The sequence below is a fragment of the Muntiacus reevesi genome, chromosome 4, assembly GCF_963930625.1.
Source record: "Muntiacus reevesi chromosome 4, mMunRee1.1, whole genome shotgun sequence".
NCBI lineage: Eukaryota > Metazoa > Chordata > Mammalia > Artiodactyla > Cervidae > Muntiacus > Muntiacus reevesi.
The window spans coordinates 71,270,922-71,281,052 of NC_089252.1; the positions used below are offsets into that span (position 1 = coordinate 71,270,922).

Here is a 10,131-nt window from a genome sequence, read left to right on the forward strand (position 1 = left end):
GAGGGGCTGGGAGCCCTTCCGCAGAGATGAGCCTGGACAAGGCCTTTGGGTTGAGCTGTGCCCCAGGAGGCCGCCTGAGGCCCCTCTGCCACGGCCTACCCGGGGTCTTACCCGCAGTGACACGCCCCTGGTGACCTTCCCTGCAGGAAGCGGTGACCGACCTGGCCCTCCCTTGTGCTGTGTCAGGCATGAGGGAGCCACTGGTTCTGGGCATCTCAGGGAAGGCCCGGGGACTGCAGGTAGCCATCGGCGTCTCTAAGGAGGAGAGTGACAACAGGTGAGCCCAGGGCCGGGGCTGCGGGCTGGGGCGGCCGTTCAGAGGAGCGGCCTCCCTGTGGAACCAGCCTCTTCCAGTTGATTCCCACAGCCAGGAGAAGGCCCCTCATGAACTCCGTGGGGAGAGATCCCCGACGCCCCATCCCTGCCCTCCGGGCGGTCGTTCTCCATACTCCAGGGGCTGGGGTCCATGGTGCGGGGGAACAGCAGGGGATGGGCTGTGGGCAGCTGGGCGACATGCAGCCTGCTCCCGGCCTGGGAGAGCCGGCGGCGGGGATACCTGTCTTGGCAAGGAGGGTGCATCTGTGGGGTGGCGCTTTTAGGAGGGCTTAGAGCCTGATTTCTGGGCAGCTGGGCACCTCCAGCCCGAGGTGGCTGGCCGGGCAGGGCTGAGGGTGGCACCTAACTGGTGCCCGCGAGCTTGGGCAGTGCTCCCAGCACAGAGCTGTGGCCAGGCCACCCCGGGACGCTCCTCCTGGACTTCGGCTCGGCAGTACCGCTGCGGACCCGCGTGAACCGCCAGCTCTTCCTGACCAACTGCTCCCCGATCCAGACCCCTTTCACCCTCGAGTTCGAGTACTTCGGGAGCCCCGTAAACAGCCTGAGTCAGAAACCCAGCCCGTAAGTCGGGTTGTTATCAGTGACTGTTCCCGGGGAGGTCATAGCCGGGGTTGCCCCGCTGGCCTGTGTGTGGCTTTGGTGGGTATGAGTCGGTGGAGGAGGGTGTCCGCACGTAGATGTGGCCAAACGCAAGGAGCAGGGGGCCCTGCTTGCCCACCTCCCAGGCCTCGAGAGGAAAGCGGGGTGTGTGGCCCCTTCTGGTCAGCCTGGGCCGCCAAGGCGAGGGCTTTGGATAGACCAGGTGGTCCTGGGGTTGAGGAAGAGGTTACTGTAGGTGGAGGCAACCGTGGGCAGAGGTGAGTGAGGCACCACCTCACTCACAAGCAAAGCTGTAGCTTGAAATCCATCACATTGGAAGTATTTATATCCCAGAAGTTAGCTCAGCTTGCCGACACCCCACTGTAGACACCTCCCCTCAGGTTTCCTAAGGTAGGGGCAGTGGGGGGCAACTTCTGACGGCTGGCGGTGGGGGCTGCCACTAACAGTTCCCTAGCCATGACTGTGTCAACTGCAGAGTCAGCATGTGCAATGGCGGGATAGATGTCCGCAGGAGACTGGAGACGGCCTATTGCAGAAGGCTGGGCAAAGGCCGGGAGTCTGGATTGGGTCTGCATCCCAGGGTCACCAGGGCACAGAGCCTGCGGATCAGGGGTCCCTTCCCTGGAGCACTGATTTTGTTGAGACTGGCAGGCAGCCTGCTGCTGAGATGCTTCGGGTGGTAGGGTGCCGAAGGAGTAAAGACCACAGGTGGAGGTGAAGAGGAGCCCTGACCGGCTCTCCACGGGAAAGAAGCAGGGCCACCTTCCTCTGCTGGGAACCCAGGGGTTGTGGGGGGTGTGCTGGTTGCCTGGGGAGATGGCTGAGGTCTGGGCAAGGGCCTGGATGGCTTGATGCAATTTCCATGTCCCCTCTTGTCAAGCCCTGACATGCCTCCCGCCCTACTGAAGACGGCACGGATGCAGGAGCTCTTGGCCAAGCGCGAGCAGTGGGGTGAGAGCCCAGGCCCGGCCACAGCAGGGTTTTTGGGGGCCTTTGAGGATGTGTGCCACTTGCTGCAGGAAGGGGACCCTGGCCAGAGAGTCACTCCTCAGCGTCCTTTCTAGCCGGGTCCCTGAGATGGCCACGGCTTCCACCGAACAGCACCCCCTCTTTCGAACACGGCCACCTTCTTGCTAAGGAAGAGGGCCTGTGCACAGGGTCTGGCTTTGATTTGGGATGGGTGGTGGCTGCTGGCTTAGGAGTGAGGGCTCCCACTTGGCCTCACAGCAGGTGAGAGAAGCCGGACCCTGGACCCCAGGCTTGCCGGAGGAAGGTCTCTTTCGGCGGACCAGGGAGAGACTGAAGGGAGGCTTGTCTGGTTCAGTGCTTTGCTGACACTTGAGGGTTGGGACCTCCTTCCTGCCCAGGGCTAGGGGGCTACATCCCCATTCCTGGGTCTCATTGCAGAGTTTATGGAAAGCATGCTGTCCCATGGGAAAGGAGCAGCCTTCTTCCCCCACCTCTCCCAGGGGGTACTGGGCGCCCACCAGAAGCTCAGCATCAACCTCACTGCCTGTGCCAACATGTGGGGGGAGTACTGGGATAGCCTCATCTGCACGGTAAGCGTGGGCGGGTGGCCTGGGACCCACACCCTGGCCCCCACCTTCAGGCTTGCTCTCCTCCAACACCCAGTCCTCGGCCTCACAGGTCTCACCAAGTAGAAAGGTGATGCCCACTGAGCCTGGGATAGGCCTTTGCGTTGGCCAGCAGCCCTAGGATTCCTGCAGGAGGGGTCCCGTGAGCAGGAGAAGCACCCACATCTTTGCCCGTGAGGTCCCCCTGAGGCAGGGACCACACTTAGAATGGCTGAGTCAGATGGGCTGCCTGCCCTGGCCAGAGTCTGAGATTCAGAGTGGGCAGTAAGCGTGGAGAGATGGCATGACCTCCCAGAGCCACAGCCTCACCCAGGCCTTGGTGAGGCCATCATTCATTCCCTGTCAGCCCATTCATTGACTCCGTCACTCAGCATGAACTGAGACGTTATATATACAGGTTCCTGTGTGGTCCCCTGGACTGTGGGGGTATGGGGATGAATAAGAGAGCAGATCATGCCAGTAGGGAGCTCCTAGTTTAGGATGAAGGGGTGAAACATGTTCCATGTCCTATGTCATTTAATTATTGCACAGATTTTCTTGAACTATTTAGTAAATTGGACAGGTGGGTTATGGTAGTTATCTGCTTTAAATTGTGTTCTATCCAATGACAAAGGGTTGATCACCTTAATATACAAAGAGTTCTTAACTAACAATAAGAGGGGGTGGCACAAGCATCTCAAGGGACAAAGGGTCATAATAGGCAGTTCAAGAATGACAGCTAGGGGTGGCCAGTGAACACGAAAAGTGTTTCACCAGCACTGCTAACTACAGAAGTAAGGGGAAGACCGTGGTGGTCCTGTGGTTAGGACTGCGCATTTCCATGGCAGGCAGCCCAAGTTCAGACCCCGGTCTGGGAACTAAGATCCACAAGCTGCAAGACATGGCCACGAAAAAGAAGTGAGAATGAAAGGCACCCGGAAATACTGGCTTTGTGAGATGAGCAAGGTTTAAAACTGTCAATGGAGGTGCAGGGAAGGGGGCTGCTGGGAAACGTGTGCCGCCCTTCAGAGGCACTTGTGCAGGGCGCTGGGGACACACATTTAAAGTCGCCCCAAGGAAAGAAGTGGCTGCACGAACAGACAAGTTTCATACCAGGCTTATTTTTCTTCTCAGCACTGTTTATAATGGGGGGGGGGGGGGGCAGAGAGGAGACACTGTAGACATGTGTCCACCAGAAGATCGGATAAAACGTCAGGCTACATCCATACACTGGGATTCCCACAGCCAGTTAAACAATGCCGTAAACCTTCTTTAGTAAAATTATTGTGTGTGGTTAAAAGAAAAAAAGATTACCAAAATGAAAGCATGCCCAGAATGCCCCTCATGTATATCTGTGTTTTATGCACACAAGTCTGTCTAGACAGTTCTAACTGAAATACTAACAGTGAGTCGTGCTGTGGGGTGGGATAGGATGATGGGTAAATATATAGTCTTATGTTAAATTTTTAAAAATAAGTGATTTTGATTAGCGGGGAAGATAATCATTATTTCTATTTAAAAGATGAAGAAATTTCATCCAAAGGGCCACAAGAGGCCAAAGACCATCAGGCTGGGAGACGAGTGGTCACAAGTGGAGACCCTGGGCTGGCTGGAGGAGGGGATGAGGTGCCTCGGGGATGCGGTGGCAGCTGGGGACGAGAGGAACCGAGGACTGGTGTGTGTTTGCAGGTGGGAGACCTGCCCCCAGCAGTCATCCCGGTGCACATGGTGGTGGTGGGCTGCCCCATCAGCTCCCAGAGGACCACCTACTACACCACTGACCAGGTCCAGAGGGAGCCTGTCATCAGGTACTGCTCCTTCCCACCTCCCCTCCTCTAACCCCTGGAACCCTTTGGCCTCCATCCCGGGCCATCCACACTGACTCTTTGCTGTCCAGCTGGCCCAGGGCCACCTGGTATCTGCCGGCACGAAAGCCCCAGGCCAGGGCTACCCCGGAGGAGAGAGGCCTCGGGGCCGTGGCCATGATTTGCACGTCTCAGAGGGCTCCGGGGGGGCAGGAGTGAGCAGTCGGTGTGGCCCGAGGTCAGGGCTGCACTCGGGGCCCCTCACTGGGGTTTCTGTGGTTGGTCAGGGCGGTTGGAGAGTGGAGAGGGGGGTGACTAGGCCAGTGAGCAGCCCTGGGTCACGGTTCACTGGGGGGTCGTGTTGGGGTGGGCCCCCAGCCCTGGGGCCCTGTGACTCCGGGGTGAAGACAGCCCACTGTGGGCCTCCCTGCCCTCCTCTCTGAGGTGAATCGGCCTGCGAGGCGTGCGCTGATCCCGGTCCCCTGCCTCCAGGTTTGGCACCCGGGTCTCTGGAGGAGACCCAGTCACCCGGATCGTTCGCCTGAATAATTCCAGCCCCTGTGGTGAGACGCTCATGAGAGAAATTGGGGCTCTTGCTACAGGCTCTGCCAGGTGGGGGGCCAGGATGGGAGGGCAGCTGATGGCCCACAGCCTGGACCCTGGAGCCCAGGGGGCCTGGGGTACGGAGAGAGGACCTCAGGGGCCAAGGTGCGGAGTGGCCAAGCCGGTCAGGGGTCGTCAGAGCCACTTCCACCTGGAGGCCAGGACTTGCCCTTGCCTGTAGGACCTGGTGTCTCCCACTGTGCCCGGGCCAGACTCCCGCCCTGGTCACATTCACTTGGCGTTGGACAGAACTTGCAGGGGACACCTTTTCCTTTCAGCCGGCGGCCCCTATGCTGCCTGCTGGGAGCTAAAGGGTGGAGGGGGAGAAGGTAGGGGCTGCCCACGTGGGAGGGCCTGGGAGGTCAGCAAATAAGCCAGGAGGAAAAGCGGCTCTGGGGGGAGAGCATGGGGAGGCCTGGGTTTGTGACTTGGACACGAAAGCTGGTCTGGGGATCCGGAGGACAAGGGGTGACGGAGCCGATGGCATGAGCCTGTAGGCTTAAAACAAGAATTGCCTGGAAGTGACATTGGGAAACGAGGCCCCCACTAGCCTCAGCCTGGGAGAACTGGTGGCCTCTGGGGCCTGCAGGGAGTGAGGCCCAGGCAGGAGTCGTCTGCTTTTCCTTACTCCTCGCCCCTCTCCCCTGCATCTGCCCCAGACATCCGCCTGGACTGGGAGACCTACACTCCAGAGGACAGGGAGGACCGGCTACTGGACCTGCTGGTGTTCTACGGGCCGTCCTTCCCGCTGCGCGACCATGCTGGGAACGACCTCCTGTACCCCGAGACCCCGGAGAGCAGCTGCTCCTCCTGGTCCCCAAGTCCCTCCGAGTCTGAGTCCAGCCACGGAACCACCCCGTCTGTGAGCAGGGGTGGCGGGTGGGCTGCTGGGCCGGGTCAGCGGGTCTCAAGCCCACGCTGAGCCTCGGTGACTCCCTTGACCACAGGCCGAGGGCAGCTCCAGTGCCGGCGCCCCCCAGATCATCTCGGTCATCCTGCAAGGGCACGAGGGGGCGCCCTCTGACCACCTGTTCGCCATCAGCCCCAAGCAGGTGGTGAGTGGGGTGGGGCTGGGAGCTGCAGGGAACATCCCCCTGACCAAGGCTGGGGTGGGGGGGTTGTGTGTCCAGCACTGAGGCTGCTGTCTGCCAGGTGGTCCCTGCGGGAGGCAGCAGCACCATCCACGTCTCCTTCACACCCGTGGTGCTGGGCCCCGACGTCCTGCACAAGGTGGAGTGTGTTGGCTATGCCCTGGGCTTCTTGAGCTTGGACGATGAGGTGAGCGCTCTGGGCCTGGGGAGGGCTTCCCCCCACTGCACTTCTCAGGACTCTAGTGACGGGACCTGGGCTCGGTAGGTGGAAAGGGAGCTTCCGGGCCGGAGGCGCCGCCAGCAGGACTTTGCCGTGGGACCCATGAGGCTGGACCTGCACGGCTACGTCAGGCCGGCGCAGTGAGTCGGCAGGGCCGCCTGGCCCGCCTCCTGCCCCTGCTGGGGACCAGCCTGGGCCTTGGGAACAAGAGGATGGGCGCGGGAGGGAGGGGCGGGCCAGGGGCAGGTGAGGCCCAGAGGCCAATCCCGGGCTGTCGCCAGCAGGCTGAGCGTGGAGTGGGACTACGACGGCAGCATGGTGTTCCGGCAGCAGGCCAGCGACCTCATCCCGGAGCAGCCCTGCGCTGGGGTGAGTGTGCAGCCGCCCTGCCCTCCCGCGTACCCAGGTGCCCCCCACCGGCCCTCCAGGGGCAGAGCCTCGCGGTCTGAGTCCCCCCTTCCTGCGGTTGCCAGGTGCTGAGTGAGCTGGTGACCACCCACCACCTGAAGCTGACCAACGCCACGGAAATCCCTCACTGCTTCCGGCTCCTGGTCTCCAAGCCCTTCTCCGTTTCTCAAGAGGGGGCGAGCCGCCCCCGGGCCCCCGGCTGGAAGCAGGAGGGTGAGGAGGAGACGGCAGCGCGGGGCAGGCAGCTGGTGCTCCACCCACAGGAGAACATGCTGGTCAGTGGCGGCGTCTGCGGTCCCCGCCCCGGGGGGCACCCTGCTCTCACGTTCCCGCATGTGTGTGTACAGACAGCACGGCCACGCAGCGCCTCCCAGGGCTGCACTCAGACCCAGACATCGCTGGCATCCAGGCCCGCCGTGCCTACACACTCAGGCGCCAGCTCCCAAGACAGACAGGCAGACAGGGAGACAGGACACCATCCAGTACGTGCACACACACCCACTGTCCCACACCCACACCCCCACTGTCCCCCACACACATACACACCCCCGCCATCCCCCCCACACACCCCTCCACTGTCCCACACACACAGACGCACCCCCACCATCCCACACACATACGCACTGTCCCACATCCATACACACACTGTCCCACACCCACACCGTCCCACACACACATACACCCCTACCGTCCCCCCTACACATACACTCCCACCGTCTCCCACACACACATACACACCCCCACCGTCCCACACCCACACACACAGTCCTGCACCTGCACATCCCCACACACCCACTGTCCCCCACACACACACCCACCATCCCACACCCACAAACATACCCCCACCGTCCCCCCCCACACACACACCCACTGTTCCCCACACACATACACACCCCCGCCATCCCCCCACACCCCCCACCATCCCACACACTTCCTCACTCCCCCACACACACACCTGTCACACGCAACCATCCCCCACACATTCACACACACACACTCCCACTGTCTCTCACACACACACACACCCCTACCGCCCCCCCCCACACACACACACAGTCACTCTCCCACACACACCGCCCAGCACACCTTCTGCACAGGGGTCTCCACGCGTATCAGGGGTCTCTCTGATACGCCATCAGAGCCCACACACACTCAGGAGCCCTGGACACACCAGCCTGCCCTCACCCCCTCTGCCCACGTCCTGGTCCTGAGAGCACCTCCCCGTGGCACAGACCCTCCCCGCTCACCTGCCCTCTTGCAGGGTTTCACCACCGTCTTTCCACAAACATAAGGCACACTGTTCCCCAGCCCCACCTCCAGAGATGAGAAGGCCAGGGCCGGGGCCTAGGAGTCTGTATTCCTAACAGGTCCCTTGGGTAAGCTTGTGGAGCTAGGCCCACAGACCTGGGTTTGGGAGCCATGTGTCCAAGGCCCCTCGCGTGAGGCCTCAGTGATACCTCAGCCCTCTCCCCACGGCCACCAGGGTGACCCGAGCAAGGCTGAGCTGACTCCGTGTCCCATGCTTGAAACAGCTGGGGCTCCGCACTGCCCTCAGGACAGACACAGGCCTGCCCTGGGCCTGCGGGCTTGCACACAGCCCCAGTCACCCGAGGGGAGGACAGCTGCACTCCCCGGGTCCTTCCGCTCCTGACGGCTGCTGGGCACGGAGCAGGGCCTGCAGGCCGTGCTGGGTCACAGGCTGAGCGGGGACCGGGCTGAGCCCGCAGGGTCTGTGGGAGGGAAGGACGGAGCCCCGGGGTGGGGAGAGGGGGGCAGGCTGCTGCCCGCCTCCAGCAGCCTGAGGTGACAGCTCGCACACAATCTGCTCAGGTGAACGTGTCCTTCTCGCTCTCCCTGGAGCTGCTGTCCTATCAGAAGCTCCCGGCTGACCAGATGCTGCCCGGAGTGGACATTCAGCAGAGCCCGAGTGGAGAGAAGCAGATGGTGTTCACACAGAACCTGCTGCTGGCGTACAGCAACCAGACCTCCCAGGTGAGTCCCCAGCCTGGCTCACGCGGTAGAGAGGGGCACCGGGCTGAGCTCTGCTCAGGTGGAGTCAGCAGAGGACCGACCCCGATCATCTGGCACATGGAGAGATGGCGTCATCTCCCTCCTTATCGGCCTCAGGAGCTCAGAGCCAGGTGGGGTGCTGGAGGGTGGAAAACCAGGGGAGGCTTCCTGGAGGAGGTGGCATGTGAAGCCTGCACATTGCTTAATGGAGAAAGAAGGGGACCAGGCCCAGGGAATGGCCTGACAATGCCGACAGTAAGCAGTTGAGGACGCCTCTGGGGCTTGTCTGGGACTATGTGTGCACCAGGTGAGAAAGCCATGGGCCTCGTTCTGTGGGCTATGACAAGGTCCACACCCCAGCCCCGCAAGCTTCTGAGGGGAGAGGCCGGGGGGAAAGGTGAGAGGGCCGGGAGCCCAAGAGGAGCAGAGGACTGGATAAGGGGGACGGGTAGGCAGGGAGGTGACCGGGCCAGGGCGCGGAAACCACGGTGCTGGATCAGGGGAGAAGGGAGCAGCCGGCACCTCCCTGGGCCCTTTGCTGCTGGAACCCCCCCAGCAGCCCCCAGGTGACACGCGGCCCCCTCCCTCCAGCGGCGGCGCAGCCTGTGGGCTCCTCAGAAGCTGCTGTGCGGAGGGCGGGCAGGGTCCAGGGTCCCGTGTCCCTGCTGCTCCCCTGGGTGGCTGGCTCTGTCCCCAGGTGGTGCCCCTGCGGGCCGTGGTGGCCGTGCCCGAGCTGCAGCTCTCCACCAGCTGGGTGGACTTCGGCACCTGCTTCGTGAACCAGGGCCAGGCCCGGGAGGTTTACCTCATGAACCTGAGCAGCTGCCGAAGCTACTGGGCCGTGCTGACAGGTGTGTTAGGCCCTCCTCCCCAACTCCGCTAGATCGAGACCCCCAGGAAGGGGCCTGTGGCCCTGTCCTGATGGGCCGGACCACCTGGGAATTGCTGCGCTGTCGGCCACTTACCCCATCCTTAGTGGTCCCCCAGGGGGTTCCCCCCCGGGGTGGTGGGCGGGAGCAGAGGCACCAGGAGGCGGGGGTCAGTGCTGCAGGCGGTGCGTGGAGCCGCCTGCGTGTCCTCCCCATCCTGCAGGCCAGCAGGAGCCAGATAGGGACCCCGTGGCCTTCAAGGTCTCCCCAAGCAGCGGGCTGCTGGAGGCACGACCGGTCAACGCGCCCCCCACCTCCGTCACCCTCCACGTTTCCTTCACCGCCAGGTATGGCCCCCCTCTGCCTGGTTGGCGCGGCCCCCCAGAGCCCGGGGCCTAGGGCCCCTCCTGACGTGAGCCCCGGCCTCCCACAGGAGCTGTGACTTGTACGAGTCCACGCTGGTGGTGGAGGGCGTGCTCGGAGAGAAGCCGTGCGCCCTGCGGCTCCGGGGCCGCGGCTCGTATGACGAGAGATACGCTTCCCCCCAGCACCAGCTCTGAGTCCCGGAAATAAACACGGCCCAGAGCTCGGGAGTGGTTTACTGGGCCTCTGAAC

General features: G+C 62.5%; 1 protein-coding gene across 1 annotated transcript in view; it reads left to right on the top strand.

Moving 5' to 3' along the window:
- The window catches only part of DLEC1 (DLEC1 cilia and flagella associated protein), an 88,839-nt gene extending 78,745 nt beyond the window's left edge, over positions 1-10,094 (top strand). The window contains exons 23-38 of the mRNA XM_065933003.1: positions 147-277; positions 706-897; positions 1,817-1,887; positions 2,344-2,495; positions 4,200-4,318; positions 4,808-4,878; positions 5,578-5,780; positions 5,866-5,973; positions 6,071-6,196; positions 6,275-6,369; positions 6,514-6,598; positions 6,703-6,912; positions 8,468-8,629; positions 9,345-9,498; positions 9,740-9,863; positions 9,950-10,094. Of these exons, the coding sequence (XP_065789075.1) occupies positions 147-277; positions 706-897; positions 1,817-1,887; positions 2,344-2,495; positions 4,200-4,318; positions 4,808-4,878; positions 5,578-5,780; positions 5,866-5,973; positions 6,071-6,196; positions 6,275-6,369; positions 6,514-6,598; positions 6,703-6,912; positions 8,468-8,629; positions 9,345-9,498; positions 9,740-9,863; positions 9,950-10,076 (2,130 nt within the window). The 3' untranslated portion in view covers positions 10,077-10,094. The remainder of the gene's footprint in view (positions 1-146; positions 278-705; positions 898-1,816; positions 1,888-2,343; positions 2,496-4,199; positions 4,319-4,807; positions 4,879-5,577; positions 5,781-5,865; positions 5,974-6,070; positions 6,197-6,274; positions 6,370-6,513; positions 6,599-6,702; positions 6,913-8,467; positions 8,630-9,344; positions 9,499-9,739; positions 9,864-9,949) is intronic.
- The last annotated feature ends 37 nt before the right edge of the window (positions 10,095-10,131 follow it).